The following is a 19,455-nucleotide window of genomic DNA, read 5'->3' as shown; positions in this document are numbered from 1 at the left end:
TTTTACCATAAGCAATATCATTATCTTGGGTAGCATTTTTTATACATGCGCCTAATTGTTTATAAATATTGTTATTAATCTAGGGAACAAAATAAAACTTTTCCCTTCCGTCATATTTTCTCTTACGATGAACCATTATTTATTCGCGGCCTTACAAACAATGTATTTTTCTAAATATATACGCGCCCTTTAAAGCCAGAATTTTCAAGTTATTAGCGATTTTTTTTTATATTTTTAATTTTACTGTAAAAAATATGATTATCTTGGGTAGCATTTTCGCTATCTGTCCCTTATTGTTTATAATTATTTTTATTAACAAAAATGCTCAATTAAGGCACAGACATCGAAAATGATATCCAAACTAATTATATTGATTATGGTAAAATTAAGGGTATACAAAATGGAAATCGCTTATAACTTGAAAATTATGGCTTTTAAGGGAGCGTATATCTATAATACATATATTTTTTATAAAGTCATAAATTAATAATATATAGTCGTAAGAGAAAATATCACGAGAGTGAAAAGTTTAATCATGTGTCAAGGACTAATGAAAAAAAAATGAAGTCAATTCTGGTTATTGATGGTCATTATTTATATCAATTGTTATAAACAATTTATCTAACGAAATTATGAACAACAAATTATGTTATTAAAGCTAGATAAAGGTTTCGAAACAATTTGAAGCAATAATATGATACTGTTAGATCTGACAATAAATTCCGAGCAATAGATTCTAAAGTAATTCTGTATCAATATGGCAATTTTATTAAAAAATAATTTGTTTATAACGCTGTACATTATTAATGGCTCGTCGAACGAAAAAAGTGCAAGATGCCAAGTTCTTATTTTTGCTCAGCCATGCTGACAATAATTTTATAATTATTTTTATAAATAAATATTGAAACAATTTTAAAAAATTGTTTAAAGAAAAATTGACCCAGATTTCGAAAACCTACCTAAGATATTCGTAATCAAAAGCCTTTTTTTGACCATTTGAAAAAGAGTGATTTCGGGAACCTATTATTGCATGCAAGTGTTTGTGGCTACCGGATAAATTGATTGATTCTTCTATTTAGAGCATTAAAAATGATAACACGGATATATATTTTTGAAACTCAATCTGAATTTTTGAACTCTACAATTTATAAAAATTTTATTTTGAAGTTTAACTGCATTTTATTAAAAATTGTTCAGTTTAAAAGTGGTAGTAGCTTCCATTTCATACGAGTAAATTATTGGGCATTTGAATCAGATTTAAGTACAAAATTATTGACTGAAAAACTTTTAAACTTTAATTTTAATAGTTTGAAATTCAAGAGTTCCACCTAGAGTGCTTTCATTTGCGGCTCAGTTTGCATTCATTCAAATGGAAACATTGTTGGCTTTAGAGTTCGATGTTTAAATTGTATTCATCTTGAAAAATGTTTGCGAACCAGGAAAAATCCGGGAATTTTTTCCTATGATTAAAACGACCACCCTGAATGCGTTACATAATTTACGTACAGCCCCTAATCCTAAACGCTTTACATAATGTGTTGATGACCCCCCCCCCCCCCCCCCCCCCAGTTTTGTATGCTCCGAGTTTCCCTGAATTTCTGGAATTCCCCGACCTGCAGCAACCCTGATAATGATGTAGATCGGCTTTTACACTGTTTGAGTATGAGCTCAGTCGCGCAAGAGACGTGACCTTTTCAGGTATCGCCCAGAGTAAACGTTGAGCCTGAAACCCACTGCACTTTTGTAGAGCGGGGTTCCGTGGCTCGGCTCGCCACCGTGCAAGAAGTGAATCAAGAAGAAAGAATAACCAGGCGAATCGTGGCGAGGGAAAAGTTTAGTGAACGGAGAACGACGGGTCCTGTGGAGGGGTACCGGCCACCTACCTGCCGGTCGTGAGCTCAGTCGGTGTTCGCCAGGTTGAAAATCCGTCGTTTCCCTGAGTTCTCCTCTTCATTCTTGACATTCCGATCGAGATCCTTTCGAACATCTCTCTATTTATCAAATATCGATCAATAATGAGATAAGTCATTCGTCAAACCGCCGCGATCGAGTTACCGGTTGATGTCCTCATCCTGTGATTTTGTGAAAAGTGATACAAATCGAGGAAAATATCTTTCTTCCAAATTTTATTCAAGATCGGTGTGCTCAATAGTTTGAGTGAAACTAAAGTGGATTTGGTTCGCACATTGTGTTATTCCTTATTTGGTTTTGCTTATATTCATTTGTTAAATGAAATAGTGAGGTGTCTTGTGAACTGAATATTGAATATTTGGAGGACATTACCCGGATATGTCAACGAATACAAACCGGAAATTATAGAACGTGTCATCGAAAATGGTAAGTCAATCAAGAATAATAGGAAACTAAATTTTGTTGGTTATTATGTGAGGTGGGTTTGAGCGGGAATTGAAGGACGTGAATCCACAGGTGGTTGCCTCATTCTGAAGACGTGTCTTCGACACTAGATCACGTTTAATTTGATTTTATTTTCGTTTTTTACGAAATAATATTTAAATAAAAATATTAAACGAAAATATTTAATGTTGTGTTCGAAACACTCTTATGTGAGCAGAATATGAGAAATATTTTCATTTTTTTATTGTTTGAAACTAATTAGAAGGGGTGCCAACGACTGATCCCAGTGTCAACTGGTGTATATTTTAAATTAATTAAAATGCAAAAAGAAAACTTTTATTTAAAATAACTAATTATGATTTAAGAAAACTATATTAAACCGAAACAATAACTCTGAACATTTTTAATAAAAAGAGGCAACAATTTTTTAATTAAAACCAGAAAATCATGTATGGGATCTCTTGACAAACAACGCCGATTGCTGGTATCATTCATCGAGTACGAGGGCCACGAGACCGGCATCCTCGTGGTTTCATGTCGTATGTAAGCTCGTAAATCGTGACTCCGTATCTCAGTGACTTAGAAACCGTAACATAAGTGTGTTTACAAAGTCGGTACTTTCTAATAAGATTTTTTTTGTGCAATATTTTTAGCAGTTTCTAATCGTAGTCTCACGCGAATCAGAAATGTTCTGTAAAGTTTGGGAATTCAGCAAAAACGAAACAGGGAGATTTTTATAAACTAACGATGAAGTTTAGGGTGTCATTTGCAAAGTGCGAAGGGCGTTTTCTGAAATTTCTGTTTCAAAATTTAACTATTTCGTTCAAATTCGGTTTGTTTTTTGTTGAAAACTAATTTTTCTGTATAAGAATGTAATTGTTCATTTTTTGCTAAAAAATGTATCTTTTTAGTTGAAAATTTCATTTTTTTGTTAAAACTCGTTCTTTTGTGTGGACAAATCAATTATTTTCTCAAAATTTCAACTAATTGGTTAAAAATTATTACTTTTCTTGAAAAAAAATTTTTTTTACTTGAACGTTCATACGTTTTTTTTTTAATTCTTTGTTTTTTCTTGAAAATCATTTTTAACATTCAAAATTTGTCTTTCAGGTACAAAATGCAATTTCTTTGGTCAAAAATTCAACTATTTGGCTGAAAATTCATTTTTTTTTAATTGGGAAATTTAACTATTTTGTTACATTTTTTTGCGTTTAATTTTTTGAACTGAAAATGTAAGAATACCATTTTTTGTTGAAAATTAATTTTTCAAGTTGAAAATTAATTTATTTTGCTTAAAACTCATCTTCTTGTGTTTGCACATTTAATTATTTGAGTAAAAAATTAATATCTTTGCGTGTAAAATTCAACTTGTTTTTAGAAAACTTTTTTTTTCTTCGGGTTAACAACTACTTGGTTGAAAACAAATTTTTGTTTGTTTGAGAATTCAAGAATTTTCTCTAATCTTCGTTTCTTTTTTTCTTGAAAATTAATTAAATGAATTATGAAGGTACCTATTTTATTTACTATTGGACATTCATTTTCTTTACTTGAAAATTAATATATTTGTTGTTTAAGACTCGTCTTTTGGTTAAAAATTCAATTATTTGGTTAAATATTCATCTTTTTGATTAAAGATAAATCTTTTTTAGTTGAAAGTTTATGTATTTTCTTGAAAACTTGTCATTTGAGGCGGAAAATTCAACTATTTGGTTAAAAATTCATCTTTTTGATAGAAAGTCCACCTATTTAGTTAAAAATTCATTTTTGTTGTTGTTAAAAATGTAACTATATTGGTCCAAATTCGTTGTTTTTCTATTTTAAATTAGTTTTTTTAAATAAAAAATTAATTATTCTATTTTCGTTCAAAAAATGATCTTTTTAATTAAAATTGATATCCTTTTGATTAGAATTCGTATTCTGGGGTAGAAAATTCATGTATTTGGTAAAGTTCATTTTTTTAGTTAGGATTTTTTTTTTTTTTTGGTTGAAAGTTTATATATTTTGTTTAAAATTTGTCTTTTGGGGTAGATAACCCACCATATTGGTAAAAATTTAAATATTATATAAAAATTCATTCAAAATTTCATCCTCGGTTTTCTTGATTTTCTTAATGTTTTAAACTTAAAATTTATCTTTTTTAGTAAAAACTTCATGCATTTTGTTGAAAATTCGTCGTTCTTTTTTGAAAATTATTATTATTTTGTTTGAAGATTAATCTTTTTGGTTGAAAAATCAACTATTTTGTTAAAAATTGAGTTTTAGTCTATTTAGGTCTCCACGCAAGGACCTAATATTACAGTTTGTTATAAACAAATTAATAAATATTAAACTTGTCATAAATCTAACTACACCAATGGATTATCTACGTTAAAAAAATTATGAAGAAACATGTGTTATATGTTCACTTTCTTGTCCAAATTAACTATAAAAAATAATAACTAACAGACTAAAATTATTTGTTTATTATATTGTTACAACTGATTGGGACAAGGAATTGACGATGTAATACATACCCCCTAGTAATTTTTTACGTAGAATCCATGTGTGTAGTTATTTTTAGCGCAAAATTAATATTTATTAATTTATTCATAGTGAATTGTAATATACTTTTCGCGGTTAAACGCCGGGACTATTATAATCAAAAACGAAGAATAATGATTAAGATACCGGTCCATATAGTTAATTTAATTTACCTAATAATTAATTATATAAATTTAATTGAACATTTTCATAACTTCTTGTTTTTTATTTCGTAAATATAAATCCTTGAGAAATAAGGAGATTCATATCTTCAGTTTGCAAAAAAATTATTTGGCAAATTCTTGCCAATCATTGGTGCTAAATTAATTAGTTCACGAAATTTCGAAATTTGGGTCTCGTTATTGCACCAGTGGAATTTTACTGACAATGCACTTTTTGTTTAATCATATGCAAAAATAAAGACTTGTAATACAAAGAAAAATATATATCTGATTTATTTAATAATATTTACGTTTCATTTAATTTTTGTAACATAATTTAAATTATATAGACAGAAAAATATTCAGTTGACCAAACTAAATGTTGTTGTTGTTTTAATCAAATATTTAGTTTTATTTGATTTTTTAAAACAAAATGTTGTTGTATTTAATCAAATTTTCATGTATATAAAAAAATCGTTTCTTTGGTTCAAGACCATTTTTTCTAAGCGTGTTGCTATATATGCTAATCAGATGTTGGTGTTCTAAAAGGCACGTTCATGGTTGCGGTCCATTACTATTATTTTTTTAGTGGTTTTTGTGCTCTTTAAGACTTTAGCGATGAAGTAAGAATAACGATGAGTTTGTGGTATTCTAGAGGGATTCTTGGTTCTAGATGCTACCAGAAATCATTATGTTCGGCTCTTTATCCTATGTGAATGTTTGCTCGGGATGAGCTCGCTCTAGTGAAATTAGTATCTTGATATTGACATAACGGTCGACCTTTCATTTATGGAACATAATTTAATTTCTTATGTACTTTTCAATCTAATCCTTTCCAAGGGATAACTGTGATAACATTTTAATTGGAACATTTCAGAACTCTTTGTTTTAAATTTCTCGATTTTAAAACAAGATTAATTATCTACCAAAAAATACAATTTTTCAACCAAATTTAGTTGAATTTTTAACTAAAAAAACAACAACAAAATTTCAACGAAATAGTTGAATTTTCAACCAGAAGAAGATTAATTTTGCACCAAGAATTAAATAGATAAAATTTTAGTTCAAAAATTAATTTTCATAGAAAAAAGAACGAATTTTCAACAAAGTAGTTAAATTTTTAATTAAAAAAGTACAATTAAAAAAAAGAGCGATTTTTGAAAAAAAGTTATAATTTCGAATTATGAATGTTCAAACCAACCAAAAAAAAAGGACAAAGAAATTCATTTTTAAGCAAAGGACAAATTTTCAACAAAACAGTTGAATCCTCAATCGATAAATACGAAATTGCAGGCAAATAGTTGATTTTTCAACTAAAAAGATATATTTTCAACTAAATTGAAATTGGTACATTTGAGATAAAAACAAATAATCCCCCCCCCCCCCAAACATTCCACATGAACGAATTTTCAAAAAACTACTTGAATTTTCAAATGAAAAAAGATAAATTTCAACCAAAAATTAAATATTTTAAGTTTCATTTCAAACATTAATTTTCTCTAAAAAAAAATACGAATTTTTAACAAAGAAGGTAAATTTTCAGTTAACAAAATAAAATTTTCAAAAAAATATTTATTTTTTAACAAAACAGTTTTAAAAGTCTACCAAATAGGTGAATTTTCAACTGAAAACTTAAATTTTAAAGCAAGAAGAATAATTTTCTATCGAACAACACGAATGTTTAACTAAATAAGTGAATTATTAACTAAGTGGATGAATTTTCAACTAAAAAAGATAAGTTTACAATCGAAAATAAAATAGTTTGATGTTTAGTTAAAAAAATAGTTTTCAACCAAGAACGAAATTAATTTTCTGCAATAGAGTTAACATTTTAACCAAACAGTTAAATTTGCAATCAAAAAGATGAGTTTCCAACTAAAATTATGAATTTTTAACCCAAAAAGACGAGTTTACAACAGAAAAAATGAACTTTCAACTAAATGAATTACTATTGAACAACACTGTTGATTTTCAACCAAAATTGTTACATTTTTAACCTAAAAAGACGAATCTTTAACCCGTAAAGACGAATTTTCAACACAACAGTTGCACTTTCAATTAAAAAATGACTTCTTTATAAAATTGTAAAATTTCCTACATAGTAGATTATTCACCACAAAATTAAATTTTTAACGAAAAGCATAAATTTTTATTCAAGTGGATGCATTTTCCGCTATAAAAGATCAATTTTTAGCTAAACTAGTTCAATTTTCAATCAAGCAAATTTGAAATAAAATGATGAATTTTCAACTGGAATAGTTACATTTTCTGTTCAAAAGTAAATTCTTAAACATAAAACAACAACTTTTTAACAAAATAGTTCAATTTTCAACCAAAGAGATACGTTTTCAACTGACTGAGAATTTTTAACTAAAAATATTAATTTTCAACTGAAAAAGACGAATTTTTAACCAAAAACTAGAAAAGATACACTTTTATTAAAATGTTGAATTTTTAATTAAAAAATATCAATTTCGACAAAAAATAAAACAGTTACATTTTCATTATAAAAAATTTTGTTACAAGGGAAGATACATTCAAGAGAACAGTTATATTTTCAATCAAAGTGATAAATTTTCAACTAAAATGATGAATCTTGAACTGGAAGAGTTAAACTTTGAACCAAAAAAAACAAAGACTTTTCAATGAAGAAAATTAATTTCTTGCCGAAAAAGGTGAATTTTCAAGAAAATGCATGAATTTTTGACTAAAAAAAGGTCAAACTATTTAGATTACCTGCGTACATTATTCGGAATTATATGGATTACTCTTGCGATTACAAATTAATGACTTGGATTACCTAAATTAGTTCAAATTAACTGGATGGAAAGTGGATTAACTTGAATTATAGGAGAATTACTCTGGATTACAAGTAGATTACTCCTACTTGTCTGGATTACAAGTAGATTACTCCCAGTTTTATAGATTACAAGTATATTACTCCTAGTTATGTGTATTACAAATAGATTACTTTGCAATAATCCGCCTTACAAGTGTATTTCTTCTAGTTATCTGGATTAAAAAATGGATTAATTTGCATGGCTCCGCATTACAGACGTATTTCTCCTAGTTATCTGGATTACAAATGGATTACTTTGCATTACTCTGCATTACAAGTGTATTTCTCCATGATACTAGTGCATGGCTTTAATTTTTGTAGATTACAAGTGGATTGCGCCAGATTACAAGTGGATTACCTCCGAATTACATTTGATTTTATGGATTATAGTGGATTACCAGTTTCGGATAATCGAGCAATAGACAGAAAGCATAAGAAGCATAATGTCTAGAAATGGTAGTACTATAGAGATTGAGTTTTTTCTTTAAATGTGACCTGCTGCCCATCTTTTGTCCCTTCGAATCTACCTGCAAACCTGCCAACCTGCCCCTATTATTCTTGTTTTCTGTATACCTTTTTAATCTTTTAGAACCAGATGGCAGCTGTCCACTTGGCCAGCTGTTCTCTATATTTATTGAGAAATCTCGAGTGCGTAAGAGTTGGTCCTATCTTCATCAGATCTAACCCGAAACAATGTATGGTAACTTTTAATTTTTTCAAGCCTACAATTTAGAGGTGAATTTATGTCGTAATTGGAACCACAGGTCTGCCCTTCAAATCTTTTGTGAATGGTCCAATTTTCTTTAATTTAGGGTTTCCTAATTATAAAATGCTGGATGACAACAAGAAACTACAATTACATTTCAAATCTTGGAGATAGGTTCTGTTTAGGGTGTCAGAATGATTTTGTATTTGGATATGTCATTCTTAAAACGAACATGTATTTGACCGATTTCCCAAAAGTTTTTCTTCCTTTTAAAATAATTTGAAGATTGTCAGAGAATTAAAAAAAAAAAGATTGATATTTTCTAAAAAAAAAATCAACTTTTAAATATGCATTTTTTCGAAAGGTAATATGTTACTATACATTCCCCACCACTGTAAACCTCTGTTTTACATTGAAAATATCTAAATTTATAATTTTCTCGAGAATCACTAGCCAAAGGAGGTAAATGTGAAGAAGATAATGTTTCTTTGTAAAAACATTTACAAAAAAATGGTTGTGCTCTTTATTAATTGACACAGCGTCCCCCTCGCAGAATCTTGATCTCATTCATTAATTTCCTTTTGTTCATTAAAATCCTTTTTGTTTACATCTTCAAAATATTTGTTTTTTTCACGCAATTACTTTTCTTTTGACGTTTTAACTTCACCACAAAAAGGATAATAAAGATAAAAAAGTACGTGAGTTTGAACTAACAATATAAAATTTGTTATTGATACTTTTCATTGGCTTTCTTTTTTAAGAAGTAACTTCTTGAAAAATACAATTTTTTCAGGACAGAAACAAAAGAATAATCAGGGAAAAAATAATGAATGAGATAAAGAATGTAAAACTCTTGATAAGTGATTTTCGAAAATATTCATACATTTTTTTTCTCAAAAGTTATTTTAAAAAAAGTTAGTGGTTTATCAGCAACAAAAATTAAGGATTGTTTTGTAGCTTATATTGCTTGCCATTTTTTTATTTGTCAATAAAATTTCATTTTTCAAAATGAAGTAAAAAGAATCTGGAATTTAAAAATATATTTGGAAAATTTGAACAGTTATTTCAAATTTGAAAAGATTTTTAAAAACTTTAAACATAATGAGGATTTTTCATGATTTTGAAATACAATTTCGAAGCTTTTTAATGATTTTAAAAGGTTCTAAGGTAATAAGAACATTTTCTTGAGATCCCTGGGAAAATTTTTTATTAATTATTTATTAAAAAAGATAATTTTAAGAGAATATTAAAAATAGTTTAAAAGGAAAACAATTTTTTATGTATAAATGACAATAGAATAATTAGTAATTTAAAAGTACTTAAAATAATTATACTTCTAAATTAAAAATTGTTCAGTTTATAAAAATTTTCATCGTTCGATTTTTCATGTTTACAGTATTTTTTTGTTGTTAAAAATTCAACTGTTTTGTTGAAATTGGTTTTTTGGCTTGAAAAGTCAAGTAGTTTCCAAATTGAAGATTCTTAATTTTTGTTGAAAATTGTTGGATTAAAAATGTAACTTTTCTCTTGAAAATTAAATTTTTTTGTTAACAAATTCATTTTTTGAACTGAAAATTTAACTGTTTCATTGAGGATGAAAATTTGTCTTCTTCGTTGAAAGTTAAAATATTTTGGAGAAGATCTGAACTATTTCGTTTATAAATGGTTTCATTGATGTTAACAATTATATATTTTTTAACTCTATATTTAACTATTTCATTTTGTATTGTTAATTAATTTTGTAGTTAAAAATTAAACAAATTAAATTAATTTGATTAGAAATTTTAAAATCTTTTTGAACGTTAATCTTTCTGGTTGAAAATGAATGTTTTTGTTAAGAAAAATTAAGCAATTTTGTTATAAAGTATCCTATTTCATTCCAAAGTCAACTGTTTTGTAAACATTTTTCTTTCTGTCTAGAGATTCATCTATTTCGTGGAAATTTAATCTTTTTTGGTCGACTTTAACTGCTTTTAATGTAAAATTAAAATCTGTTTTAGTTGGAACATCAGGTTTTGCATTTTTCGTTTGGTATTCATCTCTTTGGTTGCAAATTTAACTAAAGGTTTACTATTCTAGATGAAGATTCATCATTCTAGTTCAAAATTGACCAGTTTGGTTGTAAATTTAAGTATTTTGTTGAAAATTCTTTTTTTTTTGTTTAGGTGCAAAATTTACTTTTCTAACTGAAAATTTAACGATTCCATTTTTTGTTAAAAATTCATATTTTTAATTTGAAAATTCTACTGTTTGGTTAAAAAAAAATATATATATATATATTTAATTCAACTACTTCGTTGAAAACCAATGTATTTTTTTTTAATTCGTCTTTTTTCGGTAAAAGATTCTTCTTAATTGAAAATTCAATTATAGTCGAATCTGGATTAAGTGTTTCTGAAAATTGACGCCACGCCGCGGGGATTGGTGCGATGTGCTGCGGGGGTGTGAGGTGTTTACTCAAGCGTGGCAAAACAGAGCAACAGGAATTTTGTAAAAAAGTTCGCCCTTTTTGGTTTCATATTCAAAAATAAAAAGATTCAGAGGATTACCCTATGGGTCTCATGTCGTTCAAGGTTGCATATATTTATAACATTTATAATGGTCGATTTTTTTAAATAATTGAAAAAATTCATGTTTAAAATGTGTTTTTCGCGATCCACCATAAAAGCATACGTCTAGAATTATTTGAGCGTTGTGGTTTCCGTTTTCAAGACCTTAGGCTTTTATTATTTAAATGAGGAAAATACGTTTCTAAGAACGATGACTAGTTTAATAAGGTTTATGCAAATACTGCTTGAGAATGTTAGAGAACACATTGGGATATAGATCATACAGTGATCCGGAACATCAATAATTCATTAATCTACAGAGTCTTATCTCGATTAAATAAACCTTTTGAATATTTCAATGACCCACATGAGTTACTGCTTTCATTCCTCAACTAACTATATTGAATTCACAGAATTCCATTTTCTACATTTAAATCAAATGAGGATATTTAAAAAAAAAAGATTTTATTTTTTAATGAGTTAAAGGTGCACCTCAATTTATCCAAATATTTCTTCGTATAAATTTTATTGAAAAGTGACTTTCACTGGTTTTCGCTCGTAAGTGTGGATCACCTCATTTTTGTCCTTGATATTTGATACACATAAGGGGCCTTATTGTCTCTTGATCAAAGTAAAAGGCGTCCTTCTATATCCTTTCTCGTATACAGTTAAATTGATCATTAAGGGCGTTCAAAAACCTGGACCCAACCTTAAAATTGAATTGCTTTATTTTATTCCATTAATGCTAGAATTAAATATTTTTAAAATAATTAGAGCCTATTTCTGTTTTGACTAAAAACTGTATTCGGAATGAAAAATTGGCTATTTTCAATAGTTTTATGGTAAAACGATTTTTTTAAAGCGCGTGTTAGAATATAAAAAAGAACGTTTTCCACAAAAGCTATTGAGGTTAGTCAATTTTTCATTCCGAATACAGGTTGGGTCCTGTGGTTCTAAAGCCCTTAAATCGACTTTTTCTCCAATTAACTCAATATATAATTTAAACTTGAAAAAATATCAGTGCAGACTTCACACTATTTCCCATATCCCCCTCGTTTTTAAGAATTACTTTTTTTTCATTTTTTCGCATTGACTTTTTTTTGAAAATTCATTTTTCTTTTTGTTGATAATTAAATTCTTTAACTGAAAATGTAACTATTGCATTTTTAGTTCGAAATAGATCTCTTCTATTTGCAAATTCATATGCATTTTGTAGAAAAATTCTCTCTTTTGGTAGAAAATTAATTTTCTTGGTTAATAGAACATTGAACTATTTATTTAAAAATTTAACTTTTTGATACATTATATAACTTTTTAATTAAAAATCTAAATTTTCGGGTTGAGAGTCAACTGTTTTGCAGAAAACTCGTCTTTTTGGCTCATTAATTTCACAATTTAGTTAAAAATTCATGCATTTTTTTGGATTGAAAAAAAATGAAACTTAATTTTTGAAAACAAAATTGAAATATTCCGTATATTAAATATTTTTATATTATTTCAAAATTCAACTATTTCGTGGATAATTCATATATTTTGTTCAAAAATGATCTTTTGGTAGAGATTTAATCTTCATGGCTAAAGATTCATCTTTATAGGTTGAAAATTCAGCTATTTGATTAAAATTTCAACGATTTTGTTAATACTTTAATAAATTTGTTTAAAATGCAGTTGTTTTTGAATGAATTTTAATTTTTTTGTTTGAAATTTAGACCATGTGGTTGCAAATTGTTCTTAGTTGATTGATAATTCAACTTCTCGGTTAAAAGGTAACTTTTTGGTTGAAAATTCAAATTTTTGGTTTGAAAATTCAAAACTGTTTGATTGAGAAATCATCTTTTTTGCTTAAAAAATAAACTACTTGGTTGTAAGTTGAACTGCTTTGTAAAAGATTCATTGATGGTATTATATATTCAATTATTCATTATTCAAGTTGAAAAATTAACTATTTCATTTCATATTATTTTTTTAAAGAAATATAACATTTTCTGGTTGAAAATTCAATTGTTTTGTTGAAAATTCGTCTTTTTGGTTTGAAATTTCGTCTTCTTTCGCATGAATGTTTTCTTTTCTGGAAAAATGCAACAGTTTGGTTAAAAAAAAATGATTTCATTTGAAATTGAACTATTTGTTGTAAAGTTAATTTTTTTTTTGAAAATACACATTTTCGAGTAGAAAATCAATCCTCTTTTGTAAAAATTTATCTTTTTGAATAAGAATTCAACTATTTTGTTAAAAAATTAATTAATTTGTTAATATATCAACTATTTTGTGGAAAATGATACTGTTTTTCATTGAGTTTTAATATTTTCTTTTTAAATTTCGATTCTTTGGTTGGAAATTATTCTTTGTACGTTGAAAATTCATCTATTTAGTTAATAATTTAACTATTTTCTTGAAAATTCAACTATTTTGTTAGAGTCATCTTTTTTGGTCGATAATTCAACTTTTTTTTTTTGTTAAATGGTCGTTTTTGATTAAAACTCATCTTTCTGAATAAAAAATGTAACTGTTTGTTTAAAAGTTCAAACATTTTGTTCAAAATTGAATTATTTTATAAAAGTCATCTTTTATGTAATAAAAGTAATCTTTTTTTCGTAGAAAATTCATTTTTGTTGGTTGCAAGTTAATTGTTTTGTTGAAAAATCAATTGTCTTAAAAAAAAAGTTTTTTTGGCTTTCAAATTTAACTATTTGGTTGAAAGTTAAAATATTTTGTGGAAAATGCATTAAATTTTGACTTGATAGAAAGGCCAGCTTTTGTTAATTTTATCACCAAAATTCAAAATATCATAATCGATGAAAATATTACTTGATTCCATATAAGAGATTAAACCTAATTCTTTGTACGGACTCGCACGAGCTTGATTTGATGCTTTTGTATATTTTGCCAACAAAAGTCAAAATATCAAAATCGATAAAAAAAATTACTTGATTCCATATACAGAACAACTGATATCTGTTACCTGATTCGTTATATAGTTCCACAGACTTGACCTGATGTTTTCGCTTATTTGATCACCAAAAGTTAAAATATGAAAAATTGCCAAAGTAGACTTGATTCCATAAACAGAAATCAAACCTGTTTCTAAAGCTAAAACTTGTTTCTTTATACGGTCTCGCACGAACTTGATTTGATGATTTCCTTTATTTTATCACAAAAATTCAAAATATCAAAATTGATAAAAAAATAGTTAATTTCATATACAGAACAACTAATACCTGATTCTTGATATAGGTTCACAAATTTTACCCGATGCTTTCACTTATTTTATCACCAAAAGTCAAAATTGACAAAAAAAAAGACTTGATTTCATAACCAGAACTGAGGACCGGCTTCTTTATACGGTTTCGCACGAACTTGGTCCGATGCTTTAATTTATTTTACCAACAAAAGTCAAAATTTCAAAATCGATCAAAATAGACTTGATTCCATATACAGACCTGAACCTGATTCTTTAAACCTGATTCCATATTGTATGCAGCAGTTGATATTCTAGCATTCCGAAATTTTACACTAAAGTTATAAAATTTCTTGGAAGTGTATACAATAACACATAAAAGCTTTAAAACCAAGTCTACCAATCCGCGTGCAATTTCAACGTTCACCTGAGCAAACTTGAGTCGCTTTGCCGCACAAGATTTGCTGAGCGAGAGAATTTGCCTACGGGCGGCAGAACGATGACAGCAAGCTTGCATATGAGATATAACTGTATTAATACATGTTATGTATATATGTATACATATCCACATAATATATGTATCTTTCGTGAGCATAACGGAATTTCTTTCGGGTCACCGCAAAATGGGCGTTTCAATTGTAAAAAAAAGTTTAAAGTTCACTGAGTCAACTCAATTTACTTTTTCAAACTCGACAGATCCACCTTAAATCAACTGTAATTGTACGTCTTTCAACGAAGCATATAATTTAATTTTTTTCTTTAATGATATTATAATTATATTTTTCAAATATATAACGGTATTAATTATGTAGTAGCACGTCAGTACTGGCAAAATCGTTAATGACATATATCACACTCTGTTCCCTATTCCCCTTCTCAACAAAAATTAAAAAAAAAATCAATTTTGCGTTTAAAAAAAACCTCGTTCATATGTACTTCTAAATTTAAACACAATTGTTAAATAACATGAAAAAATTAATTATATTTATAAAAAATAAGTTTGCTTACAAAAAATATTTTGAAGGTCAACACTGACAACTTTTCCGTGAAAAAAAGGTATCAACAAAATTATTATTTCCAGAATTTTTGGAAATTATTGACGAGAATGATAGTTATAAACCTTTTAATAATAAAAAAAAAAATTAAAAAAGATGAATAAAAAAGTGCAGCAAGCGAGAATAGAACACGCAACTTTCCCGCTATAATTCAGAACTGCTACTGCCTGAGCTATGGATAGATCGGAATTGCTTTTCACCAAATTTTCTATGGTCTGTGGCGTACATTTCAAAGTTAATTTTCCCGATATCGGTGGAAAAGAGCAGATTACTGCTTTGACAAATTAATTTTTTTTATTTATATTTATTCAACAGTTTTTTTTTTGGTTGAAAACTAAACTGTTTTGGTTGGAAATTGAACTGTTTGGAGGAATTTCTTCCTTTTTTTTGTCTAGAAAATTCAAAAAAAATTTGAAATTTTTTCTTTCTTGACTGATAAAGCTTTCTTGGTTGAAAATTTGTTTTTCTGGTTTGCAAATTTATCTCTTTTAGTAGAAACTTGATCTTTTTGGATAAAAATGCAACTGTTTGGTTTAATTTTAATCAGTTTTGTTAAAAATTCGTCTTCTTGGTTGATTTAATTGAACTGTTTTTCATTTCAAATAAATTTCGCTGTTGTTGGAAAAGCACAATTTTAGTTAAAACTTCAACTTTCTGGTTTAAAATTGAACAATTTTTGGAAAAATAGTTCTTTTGAGGAAAATTAATATTCTTGGTTGAAATTTCATTTGTTTTTGTTAAAAATTCATCTATTTGACTAAAAATTCGTCTTTTTTAATTTATTTAAAAAGTCATTCATTTAATTTTTTTTAAGTTCGTCTTTTTCGATAGAAAATTCAATATTTTGGTAGAAAATTCAACAATGAGTTTAAAATCAAGTGTTGACTTTAGGGTTGAAAATTTAAGTTTTTATAAGAAAATGTACTTTTCTGTTAAAAATGAACTCTTTTGCTTTTAAAATTACACTGTTTGTAGCAAATTCCTGTTTTAGCTTAAAAATACAAGAATTTTGTTAAATTTTTTTACTTCTGGCCCTTTGTTGATTAACATTTTTTTTTTACTTTAAAAATCCACCTCTTTTGATGGATATTTAATCTTTTTCGTTGCAAATGCAATTGTTTGGTGAAGTTTAATTTGTTGAAAAATCGTCTTGTTTGGTTCAGTTGAATTGCTTTGTATTTAAAATAAAAAATTTTGTTTGGAAATTTATAATTTAGTTGAAACTTTAACTTCAGGTTTTCAAATTGAAATATATTGTTTCAAATTAGTTTTTTGTTTTTTTTTATATAAAATTAATATTTTGATCAAAAATCCACCTCTTTTGGAAGAAATTTAATATTTTTTGGCTGAAAATTTAACTATTTTGTTGATAATGCAATATATTTTGACTTTTAATCTGAGAAATTTAGAGCACTTCATAATGTACCTGAAGTTCTGAACGTTTAAATGAACAAAATATTTTTCGTCATTTCCATTTTACCCATAAATATTGTTCCAACTGCATTTTAAATTACGCATTATAATTCTTTTTCAATAGTAAATTATTTCCAATATAAATTAACAAGCATTTCAGCACTTTTCCTAATTTGCAAAGTCATTAGTAAAAAAATTCGTTCATTGGAACGTTCAGAATTTCAACCACATCACTTCATATTAATTCAAATACGGCATCCAAATTAATTTGATTGAAAAGAATTTATTCTGAACGGGAAAATCCTGATGGAGAATCAAATGATATATTTGAAAAAAAGTAATGTTTATTTTTGACACAGCCAACTCCATTTAAAAATCAATTCTGCTGTCAATTGCACTTATATTTTAAACCTCTCTCAATATTATTCCCATTTAATTAGCGTTGTATTCAGACTTCCAAAATTTTGATTCCAGCTATTATTTTAACGATTAAAAATGTGATTCATTAATAATAATAGCCCAAATAAATTATGTTGTAAATCATTACGGTTTTCCGTATATTATTCCCCCTTTTCAAAAATTCCCACATTTTCCCTGTTTGAAGAGCATTTTTCATTGTGAGCTACAAGTTGTTGATCAGCAGTGAATGGGACAGTACCGTAACAGAAAGTGTTAATTGTTTAAATAAATAGAAATTCTTTGTAAAACGAGAATATTTAAAATTGGGGTATTTCGCGGTATCCTGAAAAGTGGCAAACATGGCCATGTTTATCGAAAAACGATTAAGATGTATACATATATATGTACTGTTAGGTGAATCGAAGTTGAAGTGAACCAAGACGTGATATCGTAAGTAGGCCACAGACCCATCACCGTTACATTGGATTGGCGCCCACGGCTCTGAAACTCACCTCTATTCAGCCTCAGTTCGCTTCTGGACCCAAATTAATCTCATCTTTTCTTCTTTCATACTTTTCAGAACTTTTTCACCCAACTTTTTATAAATCCTGTTATAGTTCTTTTAACGACAAGAGAGGACGAGAAAATATGTTTTTAGAAAGGACCATGAAAAAAACTATTTTTTTTTCATCTTTTGAATTGCGAATAAATTGTAGGTCATGTTATAAAAAGCAAATGACAGATATAAGGTCATGGGATAATCTCATATAGTCACAAGAAATATCAGTAACAATTAATCAATGCTGATGAAAAGTATTGTGAGTGCAAAATAATATTTTTCATCAAATTTATTAAAGGATAAGAATTATACTTGTGTATCAATTGCATTTGCATATTCATATTTTTTAAATTTAATTACGCTTCCTGAATAAATAATCCATTAATAATGAGAGTGGCGGGGGGGGGGGGGGGGGGGGGGGGGGGGGGGGGGGGGGAGGAGGATATTTTTAGAGAGGACCATGACAAAATCCTTTTTTTTAATATCCGTGAATTTCGAATAGCGAATAAATTGCAGTTCGAGTTATAAAAAGTAAGTTATAGATATAAAAGACATTGGTTAATCCCATGGTCACAAGAAATGTCAGCAACAATTAATCAATGCTTAAGGAAAGTATTGCGAGTGCAAAATTCACTTTCTCATGATAAAAATTAAAAAAAAAGGATAATAATTATGCTTGTGTATACTGTGCATTTGCGCACATTCATATTTTTTAAATTAGAATACGCTTCCCGAATTATTAATGAGTTCATAATGAGAGGGTGAAAAAATTCTTTTTTTTTAAACAGGACCATGACAACATTTTATTTTTATCCGTAAATATTGAATTGCGAATAAATTGTAGGTCACGTTATAAAAAGTAAGTTGTATGTATATAAGTCATTGGGTAATCTCATGGCCACGCAAATTGTCAGCAACAATCAATCAATGTTGAAGAAAAGTACTGTGAGTGCAAAATTAACTTTTTCATGCTCATACTTAAAAGAAGAAAATAATTATACTTGTGTACAACGTGGATTTGAATATTCATGATCTTGACATTTTAATAAACTTCCCGAATTAATATTGCGTTAATAATGAGAGGGCGAAAAAATATATGTTCCTAGAGAGGACCATTCTTTTTTTTTTTTTAATATTCGTGCATTTTGAATTGCGAATAAATGGCAGGTCAAGTTCTAAAAATTAAGTCATAAATATTGTGAAATCTCATGGTCACAAGAAATGTCAGCAACAGTTAATCAATGGTGAAGAAAAGTATTATGAGTGGAAAATTATTCTTTTCATGCTCAAAGTTAAGAGAGGATAATAATTATACTTGTGTAGAACTTGCATTTGCATATTCATATATTTTAAATTTCAATACGCTTCCTAAATGAATAATGTGTTTATAATAATAGGGCGAGAAAATATATGTTCTTAGGGGGGACCATGACAAGAAGCTATTTTTAATCCGTGAATTTTGAATGACAAATAAATTGTAGGTCACGTTATAAAAATTATAAGTAATAAAATTTTGGAAAAAAAATTGGCAAAAGTCAGGGAATTTCTAAATAGGTGCTTTAAATAGTTGGCAAAGATAATTAATTAATGTGTTTAGTTTAAAATTGTTTTATGCAGTTCATAAAAGATTCTACTGAATGAAGATTATATTTCGAGTTAAAATTTTTATTAATTTGTAGAAAATTCAACTATTTTGCTGCAAATTTGTCTTTTTTTGTTAA

The 19,455-nt window shown here is 27.5% G+C and overlaps 1 protein-coding gene across 1 annotated transcript in view; it reads left to right on the top strand.

Annotated features, from left to right (window-relative positions):
- The first annotated feature begins 1,922 nt into the window (after nucleotides 1-1,922).
- The window catches only part of LOC117171395 (cadherin-99C), a 313,631-nt gene continuing 296,098 nt past the window's right edge, over nucleotides 1,923-19,455 (top strand). Inside the window, exon 1 of the mRNA XM_033358668.1 lies at nucleotides 1,923-2,337. Coding sequence (XP_033214559.1) covers nucleotides 2,335-2,337 — 3 coding nt within the window. The 5' untranslated portion in view covers nucleotides 1,923-2,334. The remainder of the gene's footprint in view (nucleotides 2,338-19,455) is intronic.

Source organism: Belonocnema kinseyi, chromosome 4, assembly GCF_010883055.1.
Source record: "Belonocnema kinseyi isolate 2016_QV_RU_SX_M_011 chromosome 4, B_treatae_v1, whole genome shotgun sequence".
Taxonomy (NCBI): Eukaryota; Metazoa; Arthropoda; class Insecta; order Hymenoptera; family Cynipidae; genus Belonocnema; species Belonocnema kinseyi.
Note: the sequence above shows the minus strand (reverse complement) of the source record. Positions and strands in the feature narration are given on the sequence as shown.